At 35.7% G+C, this 17,132-nt stretch overlaps 3 protein-coding genes across 7 annotated transcripts; 2 read left to right on the top strand and 1 right to left on the bottom strand.

Moving 5' to 3' along the window:
* Nucleotides 1–563: 563 nt before the first annotated feature.
* Nucleotides 564–5,885, bottom strand: LOC123225161 (E3 ubiquitin-protein ligase arkadia-like). 2 transcript variants are annotated; one of them, XM_044649032.1, is made up of 5 exons: nt 5,303–5,885; nt 2,820–2,932; nt 2,348–2,719; nt 1,346–2,093; nt 564–987 (listed from the first exon to the last, which is right to left on the bottom strand). In XM_044649032.1, the coding sequence occupies exons 1-5, from the start codon at nt 5,541–5,543 to the stop codon at nt 920–922; spliced, it is 1,542 nt and encodes a 513-aa protein (XP_044504967.1). In that variant the 5' UTR covers nt 5,544–5,885; the 3' UTR covers nt 564–919. The 2 variants fall into 2 exon arrangements, with proteins under 2 accessions (XP_044504967.1, XP_044504968.1); XM_044649033.1 differs by lacking the exon at nt 2,820–2,932.
* A 2,397-nt stretch (nt 5,886–8,282) lies between these two features.
* Nucleotides 8,283–14,714, top strand: LOC123225164 (transcription elongation factor SPT6 homolog). Of its 4 annotated transcripts, none has more exons than XM_044649044.1 (6): nt 8,283–8,470; nt 8,547–8,639; nt 9,564–10,057; nt 10,960–11,155; nt 12,238–12,733; nt 13,974–14,714. In XM_044649044.1, exons 5-6 carry the CDS (start codon nt 12,283–12,285, stop codon nt 14,159–14,161), a joined length of 639 nt encoding a protein of 212 aa, XP_044504979.1. In that variant the 5' UTR covers nt 8,283–8,470; nt 8,547–8,639; nt 9,564–10,057; nt 10,960–11,155; nt 12,238–12,282; the 3' UTR covers nt 14,162–14,714. The 4 variants fall into 4 exon arrangements, with proteins under 4 accessions (XP_044504979.1, XP_044504977.1, XP_044504978.1 ...); XM_044649042.1 differs by having other exon boundaries at nt 9,561–10,057; XM_044649043.1 differs by having other exon boundaries at nt 8,283–8,639.
* A 400-nt stretch (nt 14,715–15,114) lies between these two features.
* On the top strand, nt 15,115–17,109 carry LOC123226320 (F-box protein At3g07870-like; the record flags this gene model as incomplete). Its single annotated transcript, XM_044650831.1, has 2 exons — nt 15,115–16,181; nt 16,626–17,109. A coding segment is annotated over one exon (843 nt), but the record flags the coding sequence as incomplete, so codon positions are not given.
* Nucleotides 17,110–17,132: the final 23 nt, after the last annotated feature.

Here is a 17,132-nt window from a genome sequence, read left to right as displayed (position 1 = left end):
AACAACCAAGACCTAAAGTTTGTATGTGAAATAAATCTATTTGAAAGCTTGAAACAATAGCACACCATTCATATATCTCAATATCGGCCATGGAAACCAACATCGTTCAAACAATTCAAAACTTGCATTCATCCGCTGTAGACAGCGATACATTGATCTAGATGTAATCTCATCCAACCCCACTCACCCCCCAAAAAAACAAATGCAAAATTAAATTCCTTCTCTCCATCATGGTGAGTCCCCAATGCAGAGACTGCTTGCACTAGACACTAGTTTTTGAAACCTAGGGACTTTGATTAAACAAAACCTATCATGGAGTGGAATAAAGTATGAGGGCATGCATATGTTTTTAATGATGTTTGGTAATATGACAAAACATGAACTATCAAAGAATCACTGAATTATATGTTAAAAGAATTTGACACTTCAAATATTGTCCAAAATACCATTGATCAAGATACACTTGAGTTTAAACTAGACAAGCCAGCATGAGTGATTTTTGTTTTGACAGACTGCAGAGAACAAAGAAGAAAAGAGCCATAATTTTAGGTCAAAATTTCATACTTGAATGGCTTTTAACGATAAGAAATAAACAGGTAATGTGATACATTTGTAACTTTTACCCCCTTACATTTCTGCAGAAGAGAATGCACAAAACAGCGGTACATAAGCAAGGGCCTGTCACCTCTGTGACTTTGACCTGATAATGCATCTGCCAGCTTGTATATTTCTTTTATGCAAATATTTACAGGCACAAAAACATATATCCACTCAAATGTGAGGCACGCCCTTTATGCTGCTCTCACTTACAAAGCTCCTCCAATTTATCCGGTCCATTTAAATTTGAAAAAGACAATTGGTTCCCTCGAATATCAGAGAAGCAATTTTATCTAGACAGTAGGTTATTGCATCTTCATTGTTAAAAATGTAATACAACAGCTAACAAGAGTGAAAACGCCAATCGAATAGTTGTATGACCTTCTGAAGCTGCAAAAATAGCAAACCCATAATTATTAACTGATATTAGTTATCAACAAAAGTTAAGGTTGTATATATTATGGCAACGGACACCTGTAATAATATTACCTGCAAGTTTAACATAAAAGATAACTTAAAAAGGAATAAGCATTTATTTTAAGCATAGAACAACGTATCAAAGAGGCCAATCCAATGATTCATCACTCATCAACAATGGACCTCTTAGAGATAAAAAAAATTATACAAGAACCCCAATGAACAATCAAATCATTACAGAACAAACCCACCAGACAGTGATAGCATGAAATGAGTTGAGTCTGATTCAAAACATTCGGGGCATCAAATTATGATTATAGGAGATACTCACATGAAAAAGGAGATTGTGAAACTGGCAGCGTTGTGTCATGATGCCCCACATCTGAACCACTCTTGGATGGAGGCCTCACATGAGCAAAAACTACATTTGGTAAAGGACTTGATGCAGAATGTGAATGGGAGAAAGCTGCAGGCATAGGTGTTGGTGGAGCTATAAGTGCTTGCGGTGAGGTAGCAGAACGGCGAGGAGAAATAGAGGGAGGAATGGTAGGGGCCAAATGGGACTGTGTCCTTCCCTTTTTCCTAGATCCCCCGTTATTCACACTATGGCAACCAGGAGGCTGTGCCTCATGACTTTTCCGAGGTGCAGGTGAATTCTTCCTTGGGGCAGGTGAACCATGCACTGGCAGAGGTGCAGCTGTCTGAGTTGCAGGTGTTGGAGAACTTGCAGGAGCTAGATGGTCATTGCGGTGACGGTGACGGTGATGATGGTGGTGGTGATGGTGGTGATGGTGGGAATGAGGTAAGGGAGCTGGAGAAGGTGACAATGATGGGCCACTGCCATTGCCACCATTAAGAGAGTGTTGCAAGATAGATGAAAGTCGAACTTGTTTAACCCTACCAAATACAGTGTTATTTAGGCCAAGGTTTTTGGAGTGTGAACCAGTGATTGTCTGAGCCAGCTGCTTCAACCTTGGGGTTGAGGGAGTGCTTCCAACTGCCAAGAGAACAGAAGACTGAACAATTGTGGGGGGAGCCACTGTTGAACCTTTGGAATTGAACAAGCTTATGTACAAGTTCTGAAATCAACAAAAAACACTAATCAGATAATCACACTCTCATTACAAATGACAAGAATATCTCCAGTATCTAGCCATAGAGCCCTATACTAAAATATGAGGAAGTTTCTTCTTTAGTATATGGTTATTCTTTATTCCAAGGTATAAAAAATCAGGTACATGCAAACATATAGACCTACTTAAATAATACTATAACCATGAAAAATATATATGCTTAACAGAGAAAACAACAAAATGAAGTATAGATTGTCAACCTCATAAGCTGCCAAATGTAATCCAGACTTCAATTGGCTCGTCAGTTCATTGAAATTTACTTGTATTTGATAAATAGAGAAGTTCAGGGTAAATCTGAAAAGGATTTGCACTTTCTGCAGAGGAAACGCACTTTGTAGAGGAATCACAGTAATTCCTCCAGGAAATTTCAAAACCTCAAAAGTGAACGGGTCCCCAAACAAGGATGTAGTCAGGCGAAGGAATGATTGGTCTATAACAAAAGATACAAATGATGACTTAATCAAGCTTTGAGAATATAAAGATATTTTTGAACTTTTTGCATCTGGATCCACCGCAAACACCACCTTCGTTTTGTTCAATCCAGCTACAGGTTCTAGAGATAAAATAACCACCTGACCAAAGTTAATTAAGTCAATATATGGGGATGGAAAAGTGAAAAGCAAATGTTATAAAAAAATTACGTAAAGTTAAAAAGACCAAGAGAGAAGATACTTTGATGGTTGGAAAGCTAATCTCATTATAAATGTCTAACTCAAGCTGTACAATATTGTCTTCCAGCAAAGAAACTGGCTTCTCAAGATTAAAACTTGCAACAATGTCATGATCTGCATTAACAAATACTATGAGTACATGGTCTCAATAACATAATACATTTTTCATTCACAAAATCGCTCACTGCAATTACATTGTCAAGGATGTCATATTTATTATTCTAAGACTAATGATTATCACACAAAAAAATAATAATAAATAGAACCCACACCAGTATCATAATTAAACAAGGAAAAAGTACAAAACACCTAAAAAATAATTAACATCAAAGTACAGTGACAAACATCTTCCATCTTCTATTGCCCAAATACACTCAGTTCTATACGCTGCCATTACTACAAGCAATGAGGGATCTAATACCCAAAGGGGTATCTTGTCTTCCATTAAATCCACAAAGCCCAGATCATAAAAGCACACTCAGATTGACCTTGGGTACAACAAAATACAAAAAAATGTTAAGCCTCAGCACAAGAGACCAGTGGTTCACCACAGCATCTTTTGATACCATAATTTTCAAGATATGCAGGTAGTTTCACACATTCCCATGTAGCACTGCACTACTGGTGATGAACACCAAGCACCACAGCCAACAGACCAAAATATCAAGTATTTCCTACAGTGATAATATTTATTGCATCCAAAAACCATTCTACATGCAAGAAGTTTTAACGTGTGAAGAAATTTACAAATATTTAGTGCTTTATAATTGATTTAAATTATTAGAAGCTGACCAGAAATCTTGAATTAAGTTCAAATCCTTTCCAAAAAGAAAGAAGTTGGATTGCTCAAAGTGAAAAGTCAGACCAACTCAGTGAACATGTAGTTTTGAATGCTAAAAAGCAGGATACATCTTAGATGTGGCAATTCCATGTTCATTCCACTAAAAAAGGTAAAGAAGCCAATGCCAAAAATCGCAAGAACCACTGAAATAATTTATCATAGAAAATATTGGAAATAACTGATTTATAACAAACTGTATTACTAAATGTTATTGAATTTGTCAACATTGATCACTAATCCTTTGCTTCAACATATACAACTAAACTCTGACCTGGAAAACTTTTATCTCAATAATGGTTCCAATTGCCTAAGTCCTGCTTCCCTTCCCATGCATTTTAATTCATGTTCATTTGAAAGGGATCCAATGTTGAATTTGCCAACATTAATCTCTGACCCTTTCAACTAAACTACGATACTAAAAATTATTATCCCCATATTGATTCCAACTGCCTAAGCCCTGCTTCAAATAAACATTTCATTTGACTTCATTTTAGAAAGAATCCAATAAACACAGATGGCAAGCAACCATCTTTACTGGCTTCTGATAGATGTTTTATTGCCAAACACTACAATAAAGCTAGTAATAACAATTTAACCATTTTTGGTATATGACTCGAATGGCAATATCAGTAGTCAATCAATTCACTTTAACATAGCATGTTTGGCACACGGGATGCAATTACAGAAGGTCTTAAAATGAGTAAAATAAACTAGGAAGTAACTGCATCCTCACTAGGGAAGTTAGAAATTAAGAGTAATTATCAAACCAAACACAGTACTCTGATGTGAATTTTTCCCACAAAACCGTCCAATAACTCCTTTTTAAAGTCCTTGTTGAACACTTGACCATCAATAATCTTAAGAGTCACTCTCCTCTCTCATGAATTGAACTCCATAAATTATTGCAGCATAATACAAAGAACTCCGAACTTAGAAACTTTATGTCATCGCATCAACCATACTACAAGTCATGTATTCATGTGACGTGTGGATTATTTTCTCTCTCATTTATCCTAACAATTACTTAACAGAAAGCTATACCTGAAACCTTTTAACTTAAATAGGACATTCTCACCGACAAACACACACACACACACACACAACCCCAAACACACCCACACCCACACCCAACCCAACCCCCACACCACCACACCACCCCCCCCCCCCCCCCCCCCCCCCCCCCCCCCCCCCCCAACCCAAAACAAAACACACACACACGATAGATGTATATTTTTTAAAAATAATCTTTTTTCTTTCCAGATACTTTTTATCAATAAAATTAATAACATAATCTTCGCATTAGATTTCGAAACAAGAACTAAAAAATATCAGCAGTCAAATAATTTTCCCACTTAAATTATCTGCCTGTTTATTATCAAAACTATAATCCCAAAATTTAGCTCCAAATCTGCAAACGTCACTCTGAATAGAAATTTACAAGATGGCCACCAGAATTTACTAATTGGTTCGCTTCTCTCGATAAATCAAAACAACACACCAATTAAATTATAAAATTGAAAACACCACTAAAAAACAAAACAACAAATCATTAAAAAACCAAAAATCATATTTTATCTTCCCACACTTTCTCAACAAGCAAACGCAGCAAAAGAAAAACACAGATCAAAACCCCAGAATCTGACCTTTAAACTTGGAATCAAGATCCAGATCCTTCTGATCTGCAAACTGGAGAAACGGAGGCAACCAAAACAAAGCGGAGAGAAAGACAGCAAGTGACAACAAAAGCATAAAGAAACATTTGAAGCGAATGCGCCTAGAAATCCAACAACATCCTTTACACACAGACCTCGACTGCACATTATGCTGTACATTCTCATTCACGACACTAACGCCAAGACCTTGTTCATCCTCGGCCTTCCCCATAATGCATCTGACAACGTTAGGTCAGACTCCATCACCTCCGCGGCAGCCACTTAGGTGATCTAGGTCTCCGTTTGGTGCACCCATTCTTGATAAAACTGAACAAACAAAAACCAAGAAAACGTTTTCTGAATACAGGTATTATTTTGTTTTCTAGTGAATATTTTAAACTAATTATCAAAAAAAAGTAATGAGAGTTAGGGTTTGAAGCAAGGTCAAGGGAAGTGAAAGAGAGAGAGAGAGAGTGTGATAAAGGGAAGTATCTGTAAATGACAAGTATAGGCTTTTGGTTAAGCGATGGTGGTGGTTTATCTGATTCTGTTTTTCTTGTTTTTGAAATTATGGAAGTGTTTTTAGTATTAAACTGAGAGCATTATGTGCGCACTAAGCGGCGGCAAATATTTTTAATTATCCTCAATTAATTTATTACTGCATTAACGTTAATGGACATTTCTTTTGACTTGTTATTGACCAACTGGGTCCCAATTTTTTTAAATTACGAATTAACCCAATTAACTTGCGTTTAATTTCTTAATTAAAAATGTTTTATTAAGTGATAAGAAGATCTCACAGCAAAATAATGTTTTGTAGGAAGGGCATTTTAGACATGTTCACCTCAATAAAGAATCAATTAGCTTATAAGATTTTGCTGCCATAACAGTTATTGCGTTTCGATACAGTTATTTGAATTGTCTAAAATACCCTTCCTCTAAATATATGTAATTTTTTATTTATATCCTAATATTTTGACAATTTAAGATGATATGATATTCAAAAACAATTTTTTAAAAAAATAAAATAACGGTATAAATTAAATTAAATGTATCGAAAACGAAACAAGACCAAGCAAAATTAATATGCAATCCTGAGAATAATAAATAATAATAGCCTAAGAAGTTTGATTTTGAACACACTGTTAATATTATTATAATTTATTAAATAAATAAATGGAATATGTTCAAAATTTTGAGAAAGCGAAAGTAGTGTAGGGGTGAGTGGATGCTTCCAATTTGGTGTTAATGAGGCCCACGCGCCAGTCACGGGGTTTCAGTGGGCCGCACCGTCAACACGCGACCTCCGCTTGTGACTGTCCTCTACTTTCCCTATACGACATCGCATTTATATGAAAAAGTAAAGTTCTACATTCAGTGTATGTACATTAATTAATTACGAAAATTATAGGTAGCTTTTTAATTAAGTGATTGTAATTTGTAACTTTGTATACCTAATTTGTGAAGATTATCTCATAAATTAAATTCATACTTTTTGGATTTTTTTCAAACGGCATTAGCAACAATTTTTCTATTAAAATTTTTTGGATTTGAGTATTTGTCATGTTTATAAAATATTGATTTATATTATTTATAAAAAAACAATTGCTTTCAGCCTCCCCTTAATTATGAAAAATTAAATTGGGAGTTTTATTTTTATTATTATATTTATTTATTTTCATATTAAATTGTTCAAAAAATTACATATTTATTTAAAAAATAACAATTAATTTGCTATTGTATCAAATCGAAATCAGGTTTAAATTATTCAAATCCAAGATTAAAAATATTTTTGGGAGTGAGTCTTCGTTTGTGGTGTTCAAATCCTATTAATTTAAAAGTTTTGGGTTTCGAGGAAATATTTTAGCCTAAATGAGACCCAAAATTCAAACATTGATGCTACAATTTGACTCTTCATTTGCGACTAATTCTTGATCGGTATAAGAAGAATTATAAATTGAAATATAGAGAGAATGAAGTGTTTTTAATAAACAAGCCTAGCTATGAGCTTTCTTCCCAATGTTCATGGTTTTTTATTTCTTAGTTGTTTTTGTTTAGCTTCCTTTGATCCCCCCTTTCAAATGGACTTCCTATGTCAAATCTAGTTCCTTTGCCAGCAGAAACCAACAAAAAAAAGTTTTTTAAATGACACGGAAGTGCTCATACATTCAAACCATATTGTAATCGTGGTTTTGTTATTTCGTTTTTCTAGTTCAACAATTCACTAAACAAGAACATCATAATGTCTATAGAATTCAAAATTTTAAGTAATGTTAACATTTTTTACAATATAATTGAAGTTGTTTGTGGAATTTAGCACATAGATAAACTAGTATGCAATCGATGCATAAGAGGCTTACTTTTGTGATATACAAGTAAAACTCTAGAAGTAACATAAAACCCTCTAATAAACATTAACAACAAATTGCAAATAAAACTATAGATGCAACAGAGAAAAGAAAGATGGGTATGCCTAGCATTTTTTAATCAATATACAAAAAAATATAATATATAACTTTGACGGAATTTGCAATAATGTATAAAAAATAAATAACCAACATTGGTTACATAAGGTTGACTATGACTATGTTTGTTTGTCCATCTCTTTTAATTGTTTATGTTTTGGTGATTATTTTGCATCATCGACTTATGAATAATGGTTTAATGTTCAAAGTTTAGAGTTGAGGGGCACATTATATCAACATGCACCTTGTAACCCAAGTGAATTTGAATCTTTGGCACATTTTGCTCTAACCCAAATGTAACTGAGTAATGATCAAGGTGTGTTTTTGAGATTTATTGAAAGGTTAAGGCTGCACTTGAAACAAAACGGAAATGTAATCCAACTTGGATGATCCAAGGGTAGCAACAAAAATTCTTGGGGTGGTTTTGAAATTGTTCCATTTGTTGGGCCCTGTTGGGCTGAACTTGTTAACCCATTTCATATAAACTGATTATCTCTCTTCTTTCAGGGAGTTTTAATGTTCGTCAAGAAAAAGTTCGTACTAGCTTAGTTAACTGGAGTCATAGAATCTCTCACTCTGCTCTGTAGGATTTCTCTCTGATCGCTAGCTTTTGCATTTCTTTTGGTGCTGCGCTGAATCTAATCTCCATCCCTCTGTGGAAAGATGGGAAAGCACGTGGTTTCTGACGCGGAAGGTCAGGCTAAAAAGGCCCTAAAATTTACCCTTGTTTGGCCTGATAGTTCTCTGAAATGGGCTCTTGTTTTGTTCAGATGAGGTCGAGTACGAAGGCGAAGAAGACCGGGAACCCGTTGAGGGGGATGCCGTCGAGGGTCGAGATGACGATGAAGAGGATGAAGATGATGGTAAGAGATTTAGGTTTGGGTCGAATTTTTAATTTTTGAAAATTTTATAGATGTGGGGCTTATTTTCATGGGAGTTTTAGGGAGCTTGTGTCCATTTGTTGATTAGAGTTTTTCTGTTTTTGAATGTACAGGTTGCATTTCGTTAGATGTTTTTTATTTTTGCTCTTTTAACGGACTAAATGTTTGGTTACTGGGAAAAGAAAATGGGGAAGGAATAATGCGACCTGTTTTATATTTATTTTGATAAATTTGACAGTTTTTGGTTAAGCTATAGGATTAGACTCTGGGTTTTCAAGATTACCGATGTAAAACTGGTTGTTTGTTTTGGTAAGTTGAGTCTGAATAAGAGAATTGGCGTTTTTATGCATGTTAAGCTTTTGTTCTTTTTGTGCTTAATGCAAGTATACGATGACACTTTGGTGGTAATATTAATTCATATAAGTCATTGTTAGAGCTAACCAAACAGAGAATCAGGCTTTGTTAATGGTTGTGCTCTTTGTTTTTATGACAATATATGCGTGGGTTATAGCTCAAACAAATAGGAATTAGGTGTTTTATAGTGTCTATATTTAATCTGTTGCTTGAATGGTGTTTATCGTTTCATATCCTTTTTGGCTTACTGTCTATTCTTGATTTTGTATTCGCCGGCCTATTTTTGTTAGGGAAACATGCTGAATTATGTTGCACGACTATTTCCATGCCTACTTTTATCTCTTCAATTCATTGGCTTAAATTTAAAAAAAAAAAAAAATTTCCTAGATTTAATTGTTGTTTGTTTTGGTGTCATGGAATTAATTTCATGTGTGTTCCTTTTTTTTTTTAAGTTATTTATTTGACTTATCAGTTTGTTTACTCAGATTTTATCTTGGTTCATTATTTAGTATGCAAGGCATCTGAATAGTTTAATTCATTTTTGTGTAGAAGAAGGGCAAGATGAATATGAAAAGGATGGATTTATAGTAGATGATGTTGATGAAGAGGAGGAAGAAGAAGAGGAAGAGAGGGCTGACAGTGATGAGGAGAGGCAGAAAAAGAAGAAGAAAAGGAAGAAAAAGTAAATTTTTTTCTACCATGACCTTTAAATCTTTGGTGGAATGCTCAAAATTCTCAAAAAGAAAAGGAGGGATATTTCTGAGTTGTCTGACAGACTGCATGAAGGTGACATTCTCACATGCAAGATTAAATCAATTCAGAAGAACAGATATCAGGTGTTCCTAATTTGTAGAGAGAGTGAGATGAGAAATAACCGACACCAGCATGTTCAAAACCTAGATACATACTATCATGAAGACAGGAGCAACCATCAGAGTGAGCAGGAAAAAGCTCAAAAAGAAAAGGAGCTTGCCAAGGAACATTTTAAGCCACGGATGATTGTTCATCCTCGATTCCAGAATATAACAGCTGATGAAGCAATGCAGGTTTGTTACTGATTATGTTCTGACTAACTTTTTGAACTTTTACATATGTTGTACTTGAGTTGAATTTTGAGTCTTCTTACAAGTAGAGCAACTTGTTTTGAATTCCAAAGAGGGAGAGGTTATGTTTGAATGTCTTAACTATTTAACCATTTAAATTTGATTTAATCCAAAAAATGCTTCTGAAATATCCTGTGTCTGAACTTTTGTTATCTTTACATTTGTTTAATAAATATTCAATTATATACCATGACATTGGCTGATTGAGTTTTTATGGAAATAAAAGGAAGAAATGAATTTAATCTATTGACTTTATGGGGTTATTTGATAAATGAAATCCATACCGTTCTTGGGGCACATTTGTTAACAATAGACATAGTGTGTAGGACTTATATTGGGGAACTGATTAAAATCGCAAAATGGAAATTACAGTTATTTGGTATGCAACTGTACTATCATGCATGCTCGTAAAATTCTAGACTAGTTATGAGGTTGCTGAACATTCATTTTCATACAAAAGCAATGATTAATGTATTGGGACAATTGTAATTGGTCGTTAGGACAATCATCTCCTCTGGGCATTCTTATGAATTGCTTGTTTTGTTGATATATAACATTTATCTTTCCATAACATTATTGGAAAGTGGTCTTAGAGCTATTAGCGGTTAATATTTATCTTGATGTACCATGTCTACATTCAGTTTTATTTTATTTTTTATGGACAGTTTTTTACTTGTGGAAGGCTAAAGACTTAATTGCTTGAGCCATAAATATGCTTGAAATTTTGAATTATGATTTCAATTGGTTATCTCTGGAGCGTGCTAGTATATGATTGTATATTTATTAAGTTTCTAATCAATTTATAATACAGGCTTAATTTTTTCTTATTTGATCATGTTTAACAGTGTTCATCTGACAAGGATCCTGGTGAAAGCATCATTCGTCATAGTTCTTGTGGACCTTCTTATTTAACACTAACTCTCAAAGTTTATGATGGAGTGTATGCCCACAAGGACATAGTTGAAGGTGGAAAGGAACATAAGGACATCACAAGCTTGCTTCGTATTGGGAAAACTCTGAAAATTGGGGAGGATACTTTAGGTCAGTCACAGTTTTAGAATATTGATATGGAAGTTTGCTCTGTCAATTGTTTTCAGCATGGAATGACTATTCCTTTTCTTTTATTGTTTCTTTAAATAACATGAAACTAGAAACTGTGTTTTTTAAAATTAGAAGTTAATAAAAAGTTAGTAAACAAACTGTAGGACAAGAAAAACACACCTCAAAACTTTTTATAGGTAAGCCTGAGAATGGGAAGTGAAGCAAGAAATGATCAAAACTTTCTAATTCGTTTTCACACATAAAGTACTGTGTTGGACAAGCAAACGTGAGTCAGTGTTTGAACAATGGCATGTGTTAGCCTTCTATGAACCAATATCCTATCAAAAGCTGTACTGTACATGGTTCAGCCTTCCATATCATTAAACGTGCTGAGGGGGGAAGGGAAGAAAAATCTAGGGGCCATTTGAATGGGAACAGCACCAGAAGAATCAATCTGTGAAGCTGGGCAGTTCTTTTACGAACTATTTGAAGCATCTTTTTGGATCATTGGAAAGAAGAGAGGATAGATTTTTATTCATTTGAACTCCTTACAAAATTAAAATAATCACCCTATAGAAGATGAAGAATTAACCAATTTACTTCTGATAGAAAATGGTGAGATGCCTGATCATCTTTGAAGGTGATGAAATAATGACCAAAGAGTTTCACCCGGTCAAAAATCCTTCTAAAGTAAAAATGTATCTCTGTTCTTTTCTACAACTTCACATGAGAGAAAAACATAAGAGGATCCTTGAAGAAATTGCTTTCAAACTTAAACAAGGTTCCCTCAACTCACATTAGAACCTTAAACATTAGCTTGAATGTCATAAATGAGTTAATAACTGCTGAAGAAACAGATGGCAAGTGCTTGAAATTAACATTGTAAATAGTTGATGTTTCAACACAGAATAAGATAAAATGCTTGGGAAGTGGTGAGCATAGTGCAAGCACACCACAGTAGAGAAGCTGTTGTGATCATGCATTTGTTGTTAAGGGCATGAGAAAATGTGCCTTTTGATACATGACCCAGTCCAAATGAAGTTAACACTGATAAGTCTGCCTTGTTTTTCTTTAATACTTAGGTGATGGACCGATATGTTGATCCCTTAGTGACCTAACTAAAGGCAATGCTTAGCTATCGCAAGTTTAGAAGGGGCACTAAAGCAGAAGTTGATGAAATCCTAAGGATTGAGAAAGCAGAGTGCCCAACAAGGATTGTTTATTGTTTTGGCATATCACATGAACATCCAGGTACCTTCATTCTAACATACATACGAGGTACAAATCCACACCATGAGTACATTGGTCTGTATCCCAAGGGATTCAAGTTTCGTAAGAGGATGTTTGAGAACACTGATCAGCTTGTGGCATATTTTCAGAGGCATTTTGATGATCCACAGCATGATTCAGTACCTTCAATTAGATCAGTTGCTGCTATGGTTCCAATGCGAAGCCCTGCCACTGGGGGCTCTTCTGCAGCATCAGCTGGTGGTGGCTGGGGCGGTTCAAACAATGATGGTGGCTGGAGAGGCCAGTATGTTGACAGGGATCGTTCTTCTATGCAAGGTTCAAGAGCAGGTACAATCTTTAAATTATTCAGCATTTATCTGCTACTTCTTTGTGTTGAGCTGCTGTGCTTATAAAAAGCAAAATTTTCCTTTTATTACACTGGTGTTATAATTCATTTGAACACAAACCATCTTATCTTCTGGTTAATTTGCAAAATCATGTGTTTTGCAACTTCATAAGAGTGGCTATGTGATGAATCTCTGCCTGCAACTGTGTTGCATCACTACCTGCAAAACTAACCAAACACATTCCAACTCCAAAATGCAACACATAAACAGAGGAAATTATGAGAATGAGTCTAATATTATGTATATGGTTGAGCAGAGAACAATTTGCAAAACTACTTCTGCAATCAGTCTAAGCCAAACTACCCAGAAAATCAGCAACAAGACTTAACTCTGGTATTTCCATCATCAGAGAAACCCCTCCTGCCACGTCCCCTTTCAATACATTTTCTCTCCACTCCCCTATAACCTTAATTGCTCCCTAAATATTTGCCAAGTCACCCAGCCTTCTCATCCCCTCCTTTGCTGCCATGTTACTTCGTCACTTCTAAAGAATCATCCTCAACCGTTTTTCCCTTCTCATCTTTTCCTTGCTGATGTGTCCCTTCTAGAATAAACCTTGAAAGGTCTATCACTATGCCTAGGGTATGCAAGGCTTCCACATAGAATTCAAGTAAATAGCCTGCTTATTCCTTTTAAGATCATGCATCCCTGTAAATGGGGAATAAGTTGTGTTTGCAGTAAGCATTGCTGGTACATGTGCTTGGTTTTTTAGTTTTCATGTGTATTCTGTACATTTTGGATTTGCACTTAGTTTAGGCATTTCTGTGACTAAGTAGAGACTGATGTTTGCACATTTGATTTTGGAAGAAAGTTGCATCTTCAAGCAGTCCTATTCAGGGAATTCTATTTACCTACTCTTTACCTCAACCAATTTTGTGGGTTTTTCACTTGGGCACTTTTTGCTCACCTCTGTTGCGGTTTTTCCTAATATCAGCTGGAACCTACTAATCTGGAAAATTGGTGAATATCATGTGCAAGTTGATTGAACACGTAGTAAATGGTTCTAGTTGACATAATGATTCGTTGGCCTTTCCATTTGATAATATGCTGTATATGTTGATTATTTGGTCTGTGGATTATTTTGGAGTGGTTGAGATTTGCTGCACATTTATGAGCTACTCCTAAATAGATCTTAAATGAAGGGCTCTAAACTTACCAAATGCTATGTTCTGGATTCATAGGCCGAAATGATTACAGGGAGGGAGGTAACCGAGATGGGCATCCAAATGGGCTTCTACGACCATATGGTGGTGGTGGGCGTGGTCGAGGTTCATTCAACAACAGGGGAATAATTCTAGCAATGATCCAGGATTCTAGTTATGGTACATGGTACACCCAAATGTGTTTCAGGCACAAAGAATGGCGATGATGGGTGGACCAACATTTTTCCTGGTGCTAAAGTTCAAAATCCAGCTGGCAGGGAATCTTTCCTAGGTGGTTGAGAGAGTGGTAGAAGTGGAAATGGTGGTGGGGGTAGCAGTGGTTGGGGTGGAGGTAGTAGGCGGCAGTGACAATACTGGCTGGGGAAGGTAGTACGGACAACAAAGATTCTGGGTGGGGCAGTTCTCAGAAAGGTTTAAACAATTTTGGTCTGGAGGAGGTGGTGGAGGTGGTTGGTAAAGTTTTCAACTTTGACACTACCACCATATCTAGCTTCCAATCCTCTAATGGATTTTGGAAGCCATAGTTTAGAATGGTAGCTTCTCTCTTATTGGGGGTATGAAACACTGATGTAAGAAGGCCTTTGCTATGTGCCTTTATGTATTTATATAAATACTGTGAACACACAACAGAAGTGCCCTTCTTTTTTCGCTTTAGGAAAATGCTACTTTCTGGACATATGAGCTTAAAGAATTTTAATCTTGTATCTAAACTGTATTGGCTTTTGCCACCACCAACATATTAGTTTCTTTCATGCATCATACGGAAAGAGAAGCTGATTGAAATAAAATGAACAAATTGGGTTTAAAATGTTAAAAAAAAAAATTTAGGGGTTAATTGGTCTCTAGAAAATCTTTTGAGGGTTTATTGTAACGGTACCAATACATTGGCATCTTCTCCTTACATTAGTCAACCAAGTTACTGTTACTGAAACCCTCAATCAGCTCTTTGTCTAGTTTCATCTCTTCCTCTCCTTCCTAAGCCCAGAAAACTTTTACCAAAAAAACCTAAAACCTAACAGAGATCAGTCAATCTGTAGTGAAATGTCATCATCATTCTTTTTCCCACCTGAAATTCTCTGTAACATTCTATCTCGTTTGCCCGTGAAACTCCTGATCACACTCACAGCTGTTTGTAAATCTTGGTATTCTTTGATCACCCACCGACCGGTCTTTCATCGCCACCCACCTCAATCTCCATAACAGAATCGATCGCTTTCTTTTGCACTACAAAGGTAGCGATTCTCACAATAACTTCTTCTCCATTTTGCATACCGATACCTACGCTCATTACACTACTTTCCAAATCCCATTTAGTTGCGAAACCAATTACTTCAAGTTAGCTGCTTCTTTTGATGGGCTCATTTGCTTGTCTGACTCTTACCAATATTTTGGTCGAATTATATATTTATGGAATCCCTCTATTTGTAAACTCAAGATCCTCAGAAGTTCTTGTTTTGCTCGAAAGTTTAGAGACGCTGGAACTTTTTTCGCTCTTGGGTTTGGATTCTCCCACAGTACTAATTATGAATTAAAGATTGTGAGGATAATGTATTTTTATAATTTTTATATGCCTGTTTATATTGGGAAAAAACCACCGAAGGTTGAAATTTACTCATTGGCCACTAATTCTTGGAGAAGAATTGGGACTAATGCTGGATACTATGCAATTCAAAAATCTTCCTCTGCATATGTTAATGGAGCTGTGCATTGGTTTGCTTCAAGGACAGGAGGGCTATCGAGTAATGTTGTCTTGTCATTTGATTTTGGTACTGAGAAATTTGGGGAGATACTTGCTCCAAATTTTGATCGTGAAGGAACAAATAACCTTCAAGTTTCTGCGGATGTGTTGAGGGGATTGTTAATCTTGATTGTTCACTATGTTAAAGACTTTGACATGGTTGAGAGTTGTTGCATATGGGTAATGAGGGAGTATGGGGTGGCCGAGTCCTGGACTATGAATTATTCAATTGTACCGCAGGGGAGCATATCGAGGTCCTTATGACTTTGATCAACTGCAGTTTAAACATATAGGATTTGTTGGCAATTATATTGCACTAGGTTTGGTTCCTTTTGTTGAAAGCTTAGTCTTATTCAAGGAAGGATTTTGTCCAAGAAGATTTGTATACCCTTTATTTCCCGAAGGGGGCATTCGTTTGGGGAAGCGAAAATGGAGTGTATACAAGCTACTGCAACAAAAATGGCCATGAAACGAGAAAAAGACTTCATGTGTGGTCTAATTTCTTTTCCTTTTGCTACTTAAAGCGAAATTCTGCTTATTGATTGTTTGATGTATGTTGTTGATTCCTTAACATGCTTATTTATGGTTCTGATTACCTCTGGTTGCTTTGCTCTTTACGATTCTGATGAAAGGTAAGTTAACTTATTAGGGTGTATATATGTACTAGCATTGTGACTGGCTATATTTTAGAGCTGACAACCTTAATGTTGTGAATATTTGCAAACTAATCATAAATGGTTTTGTCTTTTTGGATGAAAATTTCTTATTGACCGGACCTATATGCCTCATTTTGTTAGAGGGGTAGAATTTTATGGTTCATTATACACATTGATGACTAGAAAGTGGGACTCATTTTGAATGTTGGATTTTTTTTTTGTTTTCCAGCTCTGGCTGCTGCATACCTTAGACTCTCATGCTTTTAACTTTTTCAGATTCCATTTCCTATCTCAAAACCAGATGCTTTCAAGAGAACCTAATCAGAGACATACATTGTTTGTGGTGAAGAAAGATTGAGGATCTCAGCTGGCAACCCCAGATTTAGGCTGAAGATGAAAAGGAAGAGGAAGATAAGACTGGTGTGGAGATGAAGGACATTTATTTGGTAAAGACACAAGAAGTGTCAAGATAAAGGGTTGTGAAAACACTCAAAGCTTAAGTCTCGCTGCAGATGTTATGCTGAATGACCATTTAAGGATTTAATTTTGCTGTCTTTACCTCTTGGATGATTGAGATTGCAGATTTTGAATGCATATTATTAGTCTGTGTTATCTAGTTTTCTTTGCCTTGTTTATCTTCTTGAAACAGTGTTGGTTGTGCGCTTATTCTACAGCATGTTCTTGGAAGTAGTGGCTTGATGATTGATGTTAAGTGATTTGTTATCTTATACGATGTCAATGCAAGTAATGTGTTATTTTATATGGTATTGATGTATAAATATT

Source organism: Mangifera indica, chromosome 9, assembly GCF_011075055.1.
Source record: "Mangifera indica cultivar Alphonso chromosome 9, CATAS_Mindica_2.1, whole genome shotgun sequence".
Taxonomy (NCBI): domain Eukaryota; kingdom Viridiplantae; phylum Streptophyta; class Magnoliopsida; order Sapindales; family Anacardiaceae; genus Mangifera; species Mangifera indica.
Note: the sequence above shows the minus strand (reverse complement) of the source record. Positions and strands in the feature narration are given on the sequence as shown.

What these genes read in the sequence shown, in the direction of transcription:
- LOC123225164 (XM_044649044.1), top strand. Translation starts at nt 12,283, where the DNA reads ATGCTTAGCTATCGCAAGTTTAGAAGGGGCACTAAAGCAGAAGTTGAT. An exon ending in TATGCAAGGTTCAAGAGCAG is followed by an intron (nt 12,734 to 13,973) that starts GTACAATCTTTA and finishes CTGGATTCATAG; the next exon opens with GCCGAAATGATTACAGGGAG.
- LOC123225161 (XM_044649032.1), bottom strand. Translation starts at nt 5,543, where the DNA reads ATGGGGAAGGCCGAGGATGAACAAGGTCTTGGCGTTAGTGTCGTGAAT. An exon ending in TACATTTGGCAGCTTATGAG is followed by an intron (nt 2,094 to 2,347) that starts GTTGACAATCTA and finishes TGTTGATTTCAG; the next exon opens with AACTTGTACATAAGCTTGTT. An exon ending in TTCACAATCTCCTTTTTCAT is followed by an intron (nt 988 to 1,345) that starts GTGAGTATCTCC and finishes CTATTTTTGCAG; the next exon opens with CTTCAGAAGGTCATACAACT.